General features: G+C 35.4%; 1 protein-coding gene and 1 long non-coding RNA gene across 6 annotated transcripts in view; one reads left to right on the top strand and one right to left on the bottom strand.

Moving 5' to 3' along the window:
- Window positions 1–16937, top strand: part of aspg (asparaginase homolog (S. cerevisiae)) — a 37524-nt gene extending 20587 nt beyond the window's left edge. For 2 of the 5 annotated variants that reach the window (XM_057343267.1, XM_057343263.1), the window contains 8 exons: window positions 474–569; window positions 4066–4229; window positions 10074–10160; window positions 10759–10858; window positions 11063–11128; window positions 11506–11547; window positions 12536–12562; window positions 13285–16937. In XM_057343267.1, coding sequence (XP_057199250.1) covers window positions 474–569; window positions 4066–4229; window positions 10074–10160; window positions 10759–10858; window positions 11063–11128; window positions 11506–11547; window positions 12536–12562; window positions 13285–13329 — 627 coding nt within the window. In that variant the 3' untranslated portion in view covers window positions 13330–16937. The remainder of the gene's footprint in view (window positions 1–473; window positions 570–4065; window positions 4230–10073; window positions 10161–10758; window positions 10859–11062; window positions 11129–11505; window positions 11548–12535; window positions 12563–13284) is intronic. The other 3 variants (XM_057343264.1, XM_057343265.1, XM_057343266.1) reach the window with 3 other exon arrangements.
- Window positions 586–8515, bottom strand: LOC130559915 (uncharacterized). Its single transcript, XR_008963636.1, has 3 exons — window positions 7919–8515; window positions 2493–2700; window positions 586–2186 (listed from the first exon to the last, which is right to left on the bottom strand). It is a non-coding gene; the product is annotated as an uncharacterized LOC130559915 (long non-coding RNA).
- Window positions 16938–17894: the final 957 nt, after the last annotated feature.

The raw sequence follows: 17894 nt of genomic DNA, 5'->3' as shown, positions 1-17894 counted from the left end.
CATATTTTCATAACTATTTGTTATACATGTATGTACATTTTCGCACGCACGCACACACACATGAATTATATAAACAGAAAATGTATTTTAAATTATTTGACAGCACTAAAAATAGTATTGTTTCTGTCATCATTCACTCATCCTCAGGTTTTTTAAAACCTGTATAAATTTAGTTGTTCTTCTGAACACAAAAAATTGGGAAGAATGTTTTCAATCAAGCAGTTCTGGGGCACTATTGACTACTATAGCAGGACTGTGTAGTATCGTCTTTTGTGTTTAACAGAACAAAGAAATTTATTCAGAGTGAGTAAATGGTGACAGAATTTTTATTTTTGGGTGAGCTATCCCTTTAATGGTTGCTTGGTTTTAAGACACCCTTTTAAGACATTTTATGAACATGCATAAATATTAAGAGAATTGTTAGCTATGTTACTCTGATCAGTTTGTAACAAAAATATGATCGATGTCCCTAGGAGCTTGAAGCCATCCGGGATGCCCTAACACCCACATTGGCCTGCGCTGCTGCTAAGATTGGAGACATCGAGGCGTTAGAGGCAATAAAAGAAATGGTAAGCAGTTGGGTGTTTGCGGTTACATACCGATAAACCAGCACATGCCTATGCAATGACTGTAATATGTGACACTCTTTGTTAAGACGTTTGCACATGGGGTAGTTCTTCATACGTTTAACACAAACTCTCAATCAGGTTAGACCGAAATACCACCACTTCCTGCGAAGAAATGGCCCTTCAACCAGAATTCCAAATACCTGTTTTCAGACCTGTTCTGACAACTTTTTTGAAGGGCACGTGCGCACGTTATTTTAAAATAGCTTAACGTCTTTCCATTGGACCGATATGTTTTAAGTTGTGCCCTAGATCAGTGGTTCTCAAACTGGGGGCCTGGATCCAACCCCAAGATGGATCCAGGGAGGCCACAGATTTTGTGGCATTTTATGAAATATAATAATTTATCATACATTTTATGCAATCAAACATCAGAAAAATAAGACCACCAACCAAAAGAATTGATGTTCCAGCATTGTAAAACTGAATATGTTTTTGTTCAAGTATAAGATTATAAGTACTTATTTGGGGGGCCACAACGTGATGCACCCTACACAAAGGGGGCCTTACAATGAAAAAGTTTGAGAACCACTGCCCTAGATGATTACAACCTTTTATTTATCGATGGGTTTGCAACACAATTTACACTACAAAATATATTAGTATGCCTATTGCGTTGTAGTTTTCATACTGTATGCATATACTTATTAGTTTGGACACAGTTGGTATAAGATAAACTTTGACCCTACTAAGCTAATCGCAAACATAAAACTTGCAAGTCATGGCACTGTTAGTTAAACAGAAGAGGACACCAAAACATGTATATTTCATCTGCAGTTTGATAAAGAGGGTGCATTTAGATAAGGCCTCTAGTTCACTGTTCTCCTGTTTTATTTGTATAGCCATACAACTGATAAGCCTAATCCTGATTCATGTAAACATTATGTAATAGATTTGGCTTGACTTAACAGCAGTTTCTCAAGGTAATTGGTGCAACCTAAAATAGCAAACTGCCTCACAAAATGGGGTATTATGAGGACAGGACAAAATTAAGTATCTATTTTTTATATGTTTGTCTATTTTTATAGCTTCTGCAATGTAATACTATCGAAATGTTTTCTCATGGTCAAAGCTGGGCTACTAAGGTTTAAATAGATATTGAAATATATTTAAAATACAATATAGATTTTGTAATGTTGATTACAGTAGACACGCCCATCTTGCCAATTTGAATATCGTTTTATTAAACATATCCTTCTTTACACAAACTTTAAATTAAAGTAATAGTTCACCACAAAACACAAATTCTTAAGTCATGTCATACCCTCGGTCTTTCTAAACCTGTATGACTTGAATTCTTCTGCAGAACACTGAAGAAAATATTTTGAAGAACCGTGGTAACCAAACACATTGACTTACATTGTATGGACACAAAGGGCCTCATTTATGAAACGAGCGTACGACCGAAAACTAGGCGTACGGTCGTTTCCACGCAAAACTTGGCATTTATCAATATGGACGTGAGCAGTTGCTACGATCAAATCTCACGCCAGGTCTCAGTTCGTGTACACATGTTTTGAGATGGGGTGAAGGTCTGTGTACGCTTTACCCTTTTGATAACTGAAAAGGAATAATGACAAACAGAAATATTAGGGGTTTTTTTCCGTTTAGTATAACAAATGTAAAAATAGATTCATATGCGATTTCTTATTTTCATTACATTAATCAAGTATTTTCCTTTCTAGCCTAATTATATGATCATTTAATTGTTTGAAATTACAAGGTTAGCGGGTGCATTGGTGTAAAAAAAACTTTCATGAGCTTTTAGGTTTCTTCTAAGATAATTTACCCCAATTAAAATTCACAATTAAAAGTAAAACATTTAAAAACCTACAACAATAAATTAGAAGCAATGAGTGAGTTTACCTATTTGCAAGATGATCTTCTTTGTTGGACAAATATGCATTTTAATGAAAACAGAAAACACGCATGCTTTGATGGTTGGTTGCGATCTGCGATGTTCGGTGGGGTGAAGACGCGCACTGGGTCACAGCTCGAGGTTGCCTGGCTTGGTGTGGCAGGTTCCAGGCCGGTTTGTGGGGGCTGAAGACCGCTGGTCCTGCCTCTGACAGATCTGAAAGAGAAAAAATAAATGAAGTAAACATAAAATGGTGTGTGCTTGATTTAAGCAGCCTGAAATGCAAGGTTAGCATTAGATTTTAAACCATTATCCTGCTTAGAAACATGCATCTGTCTCCTTCACCACAGACCATTTTTTCTTCACCTAAATGAAGAAAACTGTATAAAAGCATTTACTATAAACATTATTCTATAATTGCGCTGTAAAATCATCAGTAATTTATATTTACATTCGTTTTACGTTAACACATTAATGTAACTTAAACAAGGTTTTTCAAGACTAAAGTCAGATTAATTTTGTTTAAATTTAAATGCATTATACAACTAAAGTCATTCAAAGCAACAACAATACTTTCAGTGTAAAAATAATAGTGAAACACTAATAATAAATAAAATATTTGCGTCATATTTACAAAACACAAATATCCAATAAAAAATACAAACCTAAACAGAAGTTCGGTTCACTATACCAACACTGTTGACCACAGCGATCTCTTTCCAAACAGTTTTTTTTTACTTCGTTTGATTCCGCTTTTCAAGGTTAAACTTTAATTTCTAAATCGTAAAGTTCCTCTTTTTGGCCAGATTACATCGCAAAATCTAGGGGCGAGGCGTCTACACCCTGAATTTATAGGGGCGTGATATGTAAATTTCGACCGATTTCAGCCGCCACATTTATCAAGGTACGATCATTCGTACGAATGAATCACACTTAAACCCTGTCATGAGATGAATTCTGCACACGTATCTGCGCTCTTTTCTACGTTAGATTGATAAATGAGGCCTAAAACCACTTGAGACATTTTTGTCTTCTTTTGTCTTTCAAGAGTCATATACAGGATTTCAAAGACATGATGGTGAATTAATAAGGTCAGAATTTCTATTTTTAAAGGAATAGTTCACCCAAAAAGTTTAGTTTAGTTTCCCACATTCTTTAAAATATCTTCTTTTGTGTTATTTATAACAAAGAAATGTATACAGGTTTGAAACAACTTGAGGGTAAGTAAATGATGACAAAATTTTCATTTTTGGGTGAACTGTCCCTTTAAGGGGAACTATCCCTCAAACACTTGGCGTTTTAGTTTCCTTGCCAGTCTGTTCGATTTATGATCGCTATTTATGTATAATGACATTTCAGCTCCATCCCTCCAACACAAACCTACAATTTGGAAAACACTACTGTAAACACATTTGTGGTGCTTATATGCTGTACACAGGTTCCAGTCAGGCCTGCATCTTAATCCTATATCTTCATCCCTCTTCCAATCATTTTTACTCATCCACTGATGAAAATTGTTGTTTATTTCATTACAAAAAGGCAAAAAAACATATGATGCAAATGATTCATCTTTCTATTTAGGGCACTGACTTGAGCATGGGCGATTATGATGGCCGTACCCCTCTCCACATCGCCGCATGTGAAGGGCATCTGAAAGTGGTGCAGTATCTTTTGGGTCAGGGGGCTACCGTCTACGCCAAAGATCGCTATGGCGATACACCCCTCAGCAATGCCGTTCGCTTCAGGTAAGCCTAGGTGGTTTAGCTCGATACTTATTTTGCACATTACGGCGTTTGTGAATGTGGACATACAGTAACTGAATGTTCCACTGTGTCTTTTCGTCCCAGCTAGCGCGTGGGTGTGGAGATGTGTGTGGGCATGTCGTACAACATGTCTTTTATCATGCATAACACATTGCTTTACTCCTACTGACATCACCAAGGTGCTTACAGCTTAAGTCATCTGGAGGTTTCGGTTTTAATGCAATTACTGTTTTAGTTTTGTCCACCTCATTTACAGAACACATCTATTAGTTTTCTACCCAATGCCGATCTTGTTTCGCAGAGCTTGTATTCAACATTGCTGAACCTTTTGAACTAAAGGGTATTTTTGGAGTGTTGCTGGGTCTAACTTTTCTTTGGATACAATGCAATTGTCATACTTGTGTTATTTCCTGGTTTTGATTATGTCATTATTGTTCCAAAATGTGAAAAATGAAAAAGAACAATGTGTGTATGAAAAACCATTAAAAAATATTATGTTTCTGTTCCTCGTTTTATAGCAGTTTATCGCCTCTGTTCTTGGAAACTTGCTATCTTCCTGTCAATCTGTCTGTCACCTTGAGACATGCTGAAACAAAGTTGTTTATGACCATTTGAATCAATGATTGGATGATCCACTAGAGAAAAAAAAACATATTTTCAAATGGATACTCCGCCCTAAAATTAAAATTCTGTCATGAATTACTCCTCCCACCAAGTTGTTCCAAACCTGTTTACATTTCTTTGTTCTGTTAAATGTTAGCAAATGACATCACCATGACTACCATAGTAGGAAAAATGAACGGGGTCATATGACACGGCTAAAATGAATATTATTGTTTGTTTTAGATGTAATGCAATGTGTATAAACGATTTAAGGTTCTAAAACGCTGTATTTTCCACATACCGTGCATGTTTGTATCTCCTCTTTGCCCTGTCTTTCTGAAACGCGCTGATTTTTTACAAAGCTCATCTCTCTGAAAAGCGAGGTGTGCTATGATTGGCCAGTTAACCAGTGCGTAGTGATTGGTCGAATACTGCAAGCGTGTGACGGAAATGTAACGCCTCTTACCATATTTGGAACATCAGGTTCCAAAGCAATTGAACTGACAGGTACGCCCACCTTACTTGCGTATACATTTGGGCGGTCTTAGTCAAATCATACCACGAACTGACGTAGATTTGTGGGGGTGTGGTTACACGAGGCGTTTCAGGCAGGTGTGGGTGAGCATTCGCTTTTAAATAGAATGCCTCTTTTGTTCCGACACTTTAATTTTTGCAATTTTACGTGTCTAATACATGCATGGGCACCTTGTAACACACCAAAGACACAGAAAAACAGGTATTCGTGCCATATGACCCCTTTAAGATGGTAGTCAAAGGTGCCCTAGAAACGGTTTGATTTCCTGTTTGTGTTCAACAGAACAAAAAAAGATCAAATCATTTTTCCTTCTATGGTAGTCAATGACGTCCTAGAAATGTCAGTTTCTAACACATCCAAATATTTTACTTTGTGTTCATCAGAACAAAGAAATTTACTGGTTTTGAACAACTTGAGGTTGAGTAAATGATGACATCATTTTCATTTTTGGGTGGAGAATCCCTTTAAACCTGTGACTTCATCATAGCACTACTATTGTACAAATTTTGTAGAAATAAATGAACACATTCATTGTATGTTTTTTCCTCAATGCAAATTGAAAGCGATGCAACAATCTTAGTAGAATTAGTTGAATTGAATGGTGTGTAATTCTAATTGGATCGATAGGAGCATCCCTTGCTTCTGTGTTGTTGTAGAATGTTTAATATGTTTGCAATTACATTTTAGCATATGACAGACACATATCGCAACTTTTTTAGTGCATTGCATTCAATGTATACATTTTATCAGTATGTTCCTGGGAATCAAACCTATTACAATTACAAAAAAAGCTAAAAGAACATAAACTATAAAGAATAACCATATATGCATATGAAAAACATTGTTTTAGCACATTGAGTGCCTGGGTAAACGCCATCGCAGACTATAATCAGTCAATAAGAATAGTTTTTTGTGCTGAAATACTGCATGCAAAAGTGACCTGTGCAGTAAATCTATAGCTAAACCTGTTCCCCCTGTAATGTTCATTTCACTGCTGTTTGTCAGATTTTTAACTCTTGACTTCTAGCCAACTGACACCACACAGAGCTCTGGTATGTACCACAATTACAGTACAAATCAATAGAAGTGAATGGGTCCAGTCCTGTTAAGTTACCAACTTTTTTCAAAATATCTTCTTTTGTGTTCTACAGAAGAAAGAAAGTTATTAAGTTTTAAATGACAAGAGAGTGAGGAACTGATGACAGAATTTTAATTTGTGGGTGAACTATCACTTTAAGTTTACGTCTGTCCTAATTCTGCTGTGTTTGTGCATATAAATTGACTAATATATTTCTACCCCAATGACCACATTGTGCATGTCGAGCAAATCTAATTATTGTAACAGTCAGGAAACTAGGACGAAATCTTGCACTTTTTTTCACTGTAATCCTCTACAGACCATCAACAGCCTCTCAACGTCTCATTCTGTCTCTCTCTGCAGAGAAATAATAAACAATGCACACATCAACCTCATTATTAGAGTTTAAGAGTAGGGGCTGTTAAATTAGCATCGTGTCATTAGAGATTCTTCTCTATCTCACTGCTGTCCTTCTGAAACCTTGCATCTCCATATTTCGATTTTTATTTTTTGTCATAAATCATTATTATAAGTCACCTTTATGTTTATCACTGGGTTTGCAAATATTTAACCAATAAAAAGTATTAAAGTGCTTGTGAACTTCGACAACACAGTATTTAATCATTTAAAAAGTCCATGTGAGGTTTCAAATGGACAGCGACGATATGTTCAATACTATCAAGGGTTAATTCACTTAAAAATCTGTCATAATGAACATAATTTAAAACCTTTTTATGGGTCGTGAAAGAACCCATTGGAAGCTGTTTTGTAGCTTTTATCATATAGTAAATATATGTACCATGTGTCATACCCCAAGTTTTCTAAATCTGAAGTCATACACTGGTGTGAGGGGAAAAAATCAATGATAGCACAACATCATTGCTATTTGCATGTCACATGACAATTATGAAATGAAATATGTCTAAGCACAAATGAGATTTGACACCTGTGATTAAGACTGTCAGTCCGTAAGCACTTACATTTCAGTCTGTTTTTCGCACAGAACTTGACAGCATTTAGTGTTTGGAAAAGAACAGCATCATCATTTTGCTGTAACAGTTGACTTGAATTCTTATAGGTTTGGAGTAACATGCAAAGTAAATCCAATTAAATTTATGGGTGAACTGTTGCTTTACACACATTATTTATGCATGTCTAGTTGTAAGTGGATACACCAGAGTTACTGCAGCATCTTTTTACACCGGGCAAGTCCAAACATGTTCCCACCGTAACAAAACAATGAAAGGTTCAACTGACCTTGGAGCAACTCTCAGTCTCGCTCTGATTAATTGAAAATCAAAGGGAAATGAGCAAATCTGATTCAAATTTGTGACATCACCAAAGTCTGATTGAAATTTTTGGATCTCTGGATATTTTTCATCAATAAAGTTTTGAGGAAAAGGGACAAAACAGAAGATAGCAAAAAGAAAGGGGTGTTTTCTAAACCAGCCCTACCTGATTCAAGTTTCATGTCTAGCAGATACTCTGACTCGTGAAGAGAAACAGAACAAACTGGATGGGCGACTGCTACCAGATTTGTCAGAGCTTGGTTCGAAACAGTGCCAGAGATGGGAAGGGCCAAAGGTCTAAAGGAAAATAGATTATGGAACGGCCACTCCTGCATTCTACACAAAACGACTGCATTATTTCATATTACTAAGTTCCGCTCCAAGAGGTTTGGCTGTAACACCCTTTTATGCTGCCAAGATTTTCAGGCTTTAAATAGTGATGCTTAATAGCAATGTTACAAATGGTTTAATTTTAGAACCCCTAAACCTATTGAAGTTGGCCATCTAACTCACCATTTGTTCTCTGAACATAAACATTTTCTGAAGTCGTCTGTTACGTTTTGCCTGAATATCGCCATCTCTGTTTGTATCTGGGTTGAAGTCAAATTATATAATTTTCTGCTAAATCGCACCCAACAGCTCAATAAATCATTATCAATAAATCATTTTTTATCCATTTTTTATTTTTTAATTATTTAATTAATTTTTATTTTATTTTACATTTTATTTTAATTTAACTTTATTTTTTAATTTTAATAATTTTGGGGGGTTTGTTTTATTTCATTTTAAAATAAAAAATAATAAAAACAATATTCTTGATTTTAAATGTTATTTTATTACATTTATTTTACACTTGATTTTAAAGGTTATTTTATTTTAAATTGTATTTCATTTCTTTTTATTTAGCACATTTTAAATTCAATTTTACAAGTAATTTTATTTTTTTATTAATTTATACAAAATATTGACTATACGCCCTTTTCACATGACGTCACGCATCTTCCGTTCTGCCGCGAAGCTGTGTATCATTACTTCCGCTAGGACTCCAGGTCATAAGGTGGCGGTAATGCATCTATAAGCTGATTTGCCAACCGCCAGTAAAACTCAAGAAGAAGTTACTTCCGCTAGCGCCTCAGAATGGAGTTTACCAAGTGGCTTGCACATCTGCCACAAATACGTCTAGGTGATGTACAACGTCTTGCAGACAAATTTTCGCTAACGACAAGATCAAAGCTAGAGAAAGGATACAAATTCTTCGTTGTACAGTACCTGTTTGATTATGAAGGTAAGTGTTTTGTTTTCTTTTTGTGTTAGCGAAGGTGCTAGGATAAGTACTTGAATATGTGTTCTGTCAGTTTTTTTTCTCACTGTTGTTAAATTCCAGCGCGACGGCAAAACGGAAGTTCTTCTCCTTCTTTTGCAAGACGGATGTTATGATACACTGCTTTGCAAAAAGGCGGAAGTTAAGTGACGTCATTGTGAAAAGGGCGTATTGACTTAAATTGAAGGGAGCCATTCCTAAGAAAAGAGAGCATGGAGAGAGGTGCTGGGCTTTAAAGTTCAGACATTTAGACTTCTTCAGAAAAGTTTTAGATTGTGCAGCCAATGACTTATAAAGTGGTGGGCTATATGAAACAAGAAAGTCATGGTAAAGTCATAATCTTTAATCTTCTTTTAATTGTGGCTGCACCTCTCTTCCATACCCTTATCTTTTGTCTGGCATTAAAATCACACTTAAATGCATTTGTATTAAGTTAACAATGATTTCTCATGTGTCTTTGCTTGTCTCTGCGTGTCTAGACCTCTGTGTGCGACGGCGATGGGCAACCAGTCATTACTCCCTGAGCAATAAACAGAGTTTTATGAAAGGTGTTTGTTATGGCAAGCACTGATACTGCTCATACATAGGGTTAGGGATATGAACAAACACCTGTCACAAACTCCTAAGACTTAGTATTAAAGTTTCACCATGAAGACATCAATTATTATATTACGATTGTAGTTAAAGAAAGGACTTTAGCCATATGGGATGCTTCAGATGAGCATGCATTGCTGCCAAATGCATGAAGGTTTTTTTCTTTCTTGACCTTTCTACATTGTGTTGGTTGTCATGGTAGTCAATGGGGGTCAGTGTTGTTTGTGTACCAACATTCTTCAAAATATCTTCTTTTGTGTTCTGCAGCGCACAGAAAATCATACAGGTTTCAAACGACGAGGGAGAGAAAATGAAATTTCATTTTTGGACAAACGGTTACTTTAAAAACAGTCGCTTGACCTTCCCATGAGTCACCTCTTTGTATGTCACATCTCTATATCCGCAGTCATAAGGACGTGGTGAAACTGCTCAGGAAGACTGGAGCTCACTTCTCCCGTGAGGAAATGGAGGATGCTGGCACCAAGATGTGCAGGTCTTTCACACAACACATAAACACACTCTTCTTCACGCCCCCCCCCTCCTTCTCTGTTTACTCAGGTCTGACCAGTAATTCAGGGACTTTTAAAAAGATTTTAGAATGCTCCCGGACAACATAACACTGAGACAGCAGAGATGTTTGTGGAATTTGAATCGAAAAAAACAAGTGTCAGGTGGCCTATCAGACCTACATCAGTTTTGTTGAAGTGTCAGTTAAGACCTTTAAGACCTATGCTAGGAGTTGGATTGTTTTTTGAAGCATTAAACCAAAATAAGCTGTGTGTTAAAATGGTGGTACTGTATACCGTGGGTAAAAGGAGTTCTTGAGCACAACTCAATGAAAAAAAAGGAAACTATTAAAATTGAGTGTATCACTAAGCCCTGAACAGCTTATTGCTTTTATAAACCAATGGCAAAAACAATGTTAATAGCTGGAAGTATCCATTTTATAAAATGAGATAAAAATGATCTCTCATTTCCCCTTGCAAGTAATAATATACTAAGAAGTCTGTAATAGCAGGAATAATTGTAATACTTCATGAAGTTATGGTGTTGGGATTGCCCATGTAGAGATTCTGGTGTGTGTTTTACAGTCTTGCGGCCAGTGCAGACTTGGAGGGATTGGAGCTTTGGCACTTAGCTGGAGTTGATTTAACCACGTCCAGTTATGATGGACAGACACCTATTGATGTGGTGAGTTAAAGTAGAAGTTGTTCAGAACAGAATATATAACCATAACCTTATGGCCAATGCCTACATGCCATTTAATTGGAAAAACTAGAATGGTGAGACAAGACAAACATTGTGTTTTTATTATCGTGCTGTATTAGGTAAGAATTGTGGCTTCTGACTTTTCAAAGTTATGTGTGTCAAAAAATGTTCTCATGTTTCCTTTAGGCGAGAGCCTCTGGGCTTGAGGAGGTGGTTGATTTCCTACAACAGGCTGCTCAGTACCGAACTCAGGTAGGGAACACACAGACACACACACACACACACACACACGAATACAGACTTCATATAAAGAAAAATATATAGAAACAATTACTTTAAGGTTTCACAGAAACCTAACACCGTGTCTACACCGGACCCCTAAATGAACTTTACATCCATAAAGGAAGATTTTGTATACTTTTGGGAATAATTTTGTCCCCAATGTACAGCTAACCACACACAAATAGTATTCATTTCTAACAGCACACATATACGACACGTTCCTGCATTTTCAAATACTGATGTGTTCAGATTTGCCTAAATTTACCAAATGTTGCAAACATACAATATCAAGAATTTTTATTTCAGGCTAAGCATTTGTCTTTATTTTTTTAATGTTTATTTGCTAGTACTCTTCACTTTTTTCACATCAGGCAGATGAGGGTGATGAGGTAAAAATACAATTCAAGTCATTTTATTCATCAGAGACTCATGAATATCATTCATGTTGAAAGTAAATCCTGGAATTGAATAACTTTTTTGATCCCACTTTATACTGGGTGTGTTTACATTCTGTGTCATTTTTTAAGAAAAGAACATTTAATACGTTTTACTAATGCACAAACATGTTCTGGGTGGGTTTAGGTTAGATAGGGGAAAAGTTTATTTATAAAGCCCTTTCCACTACAATGTAGACCAAAGGGCTGTACAATAAAGAAAGTGCAATAAGACTAGGCAAAGGCAAACAATAGATAAAACACACAATAACAGGAAGAAATGATAAAAAGAAAAATTAAAAATTAAAAACACATTAAACTTTCAACAAGTATGTTTTCAAGTAAAGCGGGATTTATAAACAGCAGTTGATGGGTGCAGATCTAATAGCAGGTGGAAGGTTATTCCACAGCCTCGGGCCAGCAACCAAAAATGCCCAATCCCCTTTATTTTTTTTAGGCGAGTTTTCAGAACTGAAAGCAATAAAAAATTTAACAATCTTTGAGGTCTACAAGAATTCATATGAATCAGATTCGAAATATATTCTGGTGGCAATTTTTTTTAATTATCTGCACATATAAATGCACAATTTAACAACACACAGTAGGTACATATACTTTGTCTTGTGTATGTACATAATATTTAAAGACACCTAATGTGTGCGTTAAAGTGATGAGAAAATGTGTATATAAATTGGAAAATTACAAGTGCTGACATAATAAATATTGTGAAAGCACATAAGATAGACAATATATGAATGACCACGTCTTTTGTTATAAGGTAAATTAAACATCCAGTGCTGTAATAAAGACATTTAAGGACATGTTTGTGCTCATGAAATGTTCACTCATAAACAGTGGTGTCATTGTGGCATGATACTTTCAGTTGACAGAAATTAAAACCAACAGTTCTAATTTAACAAAACAAAAATGCATTTTCTTGCAGCCTGTATTTGAGGAGAATGAGGAAGAGGTAAACTGTGGTGTATATTAAGAAAACCTGATGTTTATCTTTTTTGTTTACCCTGCGATGTGCTGTGATTGGTGAATTGCATGTTGTAGTTTTTGTTGATGCATCCAACAGTAGTTGTGATATGTTTTGAGAAGATGTATTCTATAAACATCAAGCTGTGTTCAAACCGATGCTTTTCTTTCAAAAGTTTACGAATTATGATTTAAACAAAACATAACTGGTCTGTGAACTAAACTTTCCCGAATTCATGATACATTTTCATTTTACTAAAGGAGACATTGGTCTGAGCAAGAAAGTTGAAAACTGTATGAATGTTTCACATTGTGAGAATATACAAAATTATCCAAATCCATTCTAAATGATTCCGTATGATGATTGCAACTTTTTGCCTAGCATTTTTAGCATCTCAAATTGCTATGAAATGAATGTTGGGAAAAATAATGTTTAAATATTTACTTCAACATTATCATTTGTTTGTAGAAATGAAACTATGATATCAGGTAAAGAAACTGGAAAATGCAGATTTCAAACTTTGCTTTGGCTGTTTTAAGCATAACGGCAGATAAATGTGGGAAACATGCATTGTTTTTATTTTTTTTGTGTCATTTGGATATTTTAAGATGTCTAGTATATTTTTTAAATATATGTTTTTATGTAGATTAAATGGTTGTTGCCTGTTTTAAAGAAGTGTGCACATTTTTATCTTTCTATTTCTTCTCTAGAATGGCGAGTTTATCGAGTTCACTGCTGGTCCAACAAGATCCTAAGGAGGCCACCCTGCTAGCTGTCACACATTTGCTATCATTATCATTTCTTAAATTTCTTATATTAGGTTTTCTCATTTAATCTTAATCTACAGCTACAAATAAGCACAAATCATGCTATGTTTTAATCCATCCATTTTTTGAAGAGCCTCACTGTCAGCCCTCAGATTTGAATGTATTGTGATGTTAATAGTGAATCATAAATGTATTTCTGTGCAAGCACATTTTGTCAGGGAACTTTACAGTACTGGACACTGTAATTTAGAAAGTATTGATGTATTTTCTAAAACCAGAATGAAAGTGGATTTAGAAAATGTACAAATGTCTAAAAAGTGCTCAATGTTCCTAGTTTGTCCCCCTTAAGTCATTCAACGATAACATCATTTGTTACCGTCTGCACTTGGTTGTTCTGACTGGCCACCATTATATTATTATTTTTTTCAAATGTGTGTGGCTCAGGTTAATTTGTATACAGTTTGAAACTTTATTCATGTTTAATGTGTTAATCCACTTGTCTTTATATACACACTTTTTTCAGTATTACCTATGCTGACAACTTGATGTGAATGCATTTTTAATCATATACAGTAGTCGTGGCAGTAAAGTGTAGAAATGTCCCTAAGTGCTGTATTTAAAGAGATGCTGTAAAATCAAACAAAGAAGTGACTATCAAAAACAAAAAGTGTTTGTTCACCAAAATGGATTATAAATGTATGAATGCGAGTTGTTTTTCTTTGTTCCTTATTGTTGTCATTTAGTAAGGAGAAGTTACCTATAAGGTTTTATAGATGCATCTTAAATTGTAGCAATACAAATACAACAGCTTGTCTTTATGTTCTTATGCAAGTTGTCAGCACATGCCAGTGTTCTGTTTGTAATAAACATGTGTTGCTCAAAATAAAAAAATTGTCACGCAAAGAAAAACTAAAGTTATTGCCAAACATTCTGTTTCTACATTATTAACATTATTTTTATATTATAAAGTTGCATTATAAAGTCATATTGTGCCGTTGTTGCCAAATGTATAAAGTTGTTTTAAAATGTTGTTACAATCAAGAAAATGAATAGTTTGATGTGTTAAGCAAAACGAAAAGGTTTCATGAAAATTTTGACTTAATTCACATACCCATCTAAGGTAAAACGGATGACAATTCTTAAATGACTCCTGTGATTAAGTAACCTTCGATTCTTCCACCCTCTTTTGATCATAATACTTTGTATACTCATGTCTATGGAATGCTATACAGTTTTACATATTTTTGGTTTCATATGATACCAAACAGTGGCCCCAAGTCTTTGGATACTTAAGCTACACCGAAAAATTTGAAATGACTTTTAAATGCAGTAAACTTTTTAAACATTTTACAAAATTACATTTGGTTAATGCAACAATAGACAAGTGGTAATAGTAAATTAGTTGTCAAACATATGAGCTACACGTGCTTCTGTTAGCACACCTGTGTGAGGCAAAGGTGTAGGCTAATCATTTATAGCAATAGAAACAAGTGGATTAAAAATAGTTAAACACTGCAGATTTATAAAAGATAGTGAACTTTAAGGACAATAAATGAATGAGTTAAAACACGTGTAAGATGCTGATTGCTCTTTCCTGCCCCGGCAACCCAGAAAATCCAGTCGGACCTGCAGAGTCGCCATTCCAGTCTGAATGAAAAGACCAGTGTGAATTGTACACGTACCAAGAAGTATAAAAGGAACACCGCACATCCATGAAAGTGTATAGATGAGACGAGGACACTTCCAAAGAACCACCTAGCAAGATTTTTCTTTATTTCCTTGTTCTGGGACGCATATTTTGGATGGATGACATGAAAAGCCGGTGCTCCACATGCTGTTTGGTTATGAAGAGGTTTCTTTCTAAGGAGGAGATACTTTTCCAAAAGTTGTATGGCGCAGGCTTCGATAAGAGGTCGTGTAAATGTGACGCTTTCTTGCAATCTTTGCGTCGCGTTCAGTAAGATGCCGCATTAAGTTCTCGGTTATTTGACGCGCCTCGTGCCGTTCAGTGCTATTCGGTACTGCTGTTTAAAGCGCAAGAGCTTGTGAATGATCTTGATTCAGCTAAAGAGAAGGACCTGCACGTTTTAGGATATCATCGAGTCTGGTCTTCATTCGGTCTCTCTGGTGAAGTGGTTCTTAACAGTTCAACAGTTCTATCTCAAAATTGTGAAATGTTTAGGACCACTTGATCAGGGAGACATTGCCATTGGTTGTGGGACAAGATGAGACGACAACACTGATTCAAGTTGACCCTATATATGTTTACATTATAAATCACATTGAATAGGCTATTTAACAGAGGGGGAGCAACATTGTTTGACTTCATTTGGTCAATTAAATTTTTGTTAAGGGGTTTGTTTATTTATTTGGCGACCTGTCTTGATGTGCTTAAAGTGTAATGATTCTGACATTTCTCATTCTTTTTTTTTCAGTTTCAATGTTAGGTAAAATAGCCTAAGCCATATCCATCTGGGTGTCATATTTCTTTGAGAAAATCTACACAAACTGTTTTAAAGAGTTGGCAGAATAGTACTTGTTTGTACACAACATCAGCAGAGTGAGGCATTTTACAGTGACTGGTTGAAAAAATAGGATGTGATCTGAAAGTAACTTGACATGTTTGTACATTTTATATATTTGAAACTAAGGAACCACTAACAGTGTGAATTATATTGTGATAGTCTCTTTAAAAATAAAATAAAGTTATACAAAACTACCTAGATGTTGGCCCATTTTCTTTCAGCCTAAAATGGGTCACTTTATAAACTTAAATAAATACAGTATTTTGTTCCTTTAAATAGGCTACAGTTGTTTTAATGACATCTAATCTAAGTAAAGGTTTACTGTAGTTATGTCATATTTATATTACATGAATCCAGTATTCAGAAGCTTGCACATTCTCTAAGACACTCAAATGCACTACTTTAGTTGAATGACTACTATTGTTAGTAAAAATATAAAAATACAACTATTGAATAAATATTGATATAAAGACATTAAAATTATTTCATTTTAAGAATATTTTTTAAAAATGCTTCATAAAATTGCTAGACAGAATGATATCAGACTGTCTTACAAGCACATTCACTGGTGGTCAATGATAACAATTTGTTTATAAGAGGTTTAGTGAGAGGTTTTAAAGGTTACAGTATGTATGTCTATGTTTGTGTTCATGAATTGTTCATATTCTAACACCAGCAAATCCTCACATCTCTCACAACACAACCCCCAGTAACACATTTTAATACATATTTTGTAATAGGCCTACCAAACACATTTCTTAAGAGATAGGCTGATTGTAACAACTGAAAAGGGTATTTGACGGCTTTGCTGCATAGATTCACATTCAATTTTTAATTTACGCATGAGCCTGTTTTACTTGCAAAAACCGGATGTTGACTCGGAGATTTTGTTTGATTTTAAAATAGACTTGACAAAAGTATGAAAAATGAGTAAATATGAATACTATATGAATACTTGTATGTGCAGATAGATGGGTCCTTTTCTCGTTAAAAGTTTCAGTCTTTCTCTCTTATGCCCCCTTGTGTTTCCTTCTGTCAATGTTTAGCTCTTATTAAATGTTTTGACGTGTCTATCGTGTATGTTTTTTAAAGATCCACATTTGAGTTTAACACACACTCTCCATAGTTATATGCAACAAGGACACACACACAAAACTGACCACACCAGTCGTCGTTTACATAGTGGTGTGCTGTCCGTGGTGCTGAACGCAAGCTTCCCAAGTCTCCGGGGTGCCACTAACGGTCCTTGCTGGCCCTTCGACATTCGTTTGTCCACATGATTAAATTGGCCCAGCCTTAAGATTGAACACTCTGTCCTAAGGTTTGACAACGGAACAACTATATGTGACGAGAGCATATAAACACAGATGAACGCAAACTGTCATGCAAATCAATAGGCACAATTATCGCGTCTCAACAGTTTCATCAGTTCATTAGGTAAGCAAAAGGCCAACCTGTGACCCTGCTTTTAATTAGAGAGCGTGACAAAACCATGCTGTGAATCAAACATGCGCTGTACATATCAAACTGTTTGTGAACAAATCGATGAGTCTCGGAATCAGGAGGGACAAACCAGAGGAGACTAGAGATCTCATGAATTGTAAATAAAAGTGGCATGCTTTAAGATTAATTCGTGCTACATGTAAAGCAAAACACATTTTTTATATCTAAGCGTGTCAGCCATTTAAGTTGCTGAAAATAGACGCATAGTAACAAACACGTAATCTACATTAACACAAGTGTCTTGACCCGTTTAATGTCACTTGCTTTGTATTAAACAACCCCTCGCGTACGTTACATTATTTAATCCTGTCCAAAACAAAAATCCCCAAAATAAACAATGTTGTTTGATGTTAATAGAATCTCGCTCTAGTCTAATGCTTCAATGGACCCACATTTTGCTGTCCCGCGTTATTAATAAATTATTCATGAGCGTTCAGTTCAATCAAATATTCTGTTTATCCGAGTCCTCCGTCGCTTTCTTCTAGATCTCTGAGGCTCGTCCTAAATAGCGGCAATATTCGCTAA

Source organism: Triplophysa rosa, linkage group LG10 (assembly GCF_024868665.1).
Source record: "Triplophysa rosa linkage group LG10, Trosa_1v2, whole genome shotgun sequence".
Taxonomy (NCBI): domain Eukaryota; kingdom Metazoa; phylum Chordata; class Actinopteri; order Cypriniformes; family Nemacheilidae; genus Triplophysa; species Triplophysa rosa.
Note: the sequence above shows the minus strand (reverse complement) of the source record. Positions and strands in the feature narration are given on the sequence as shown.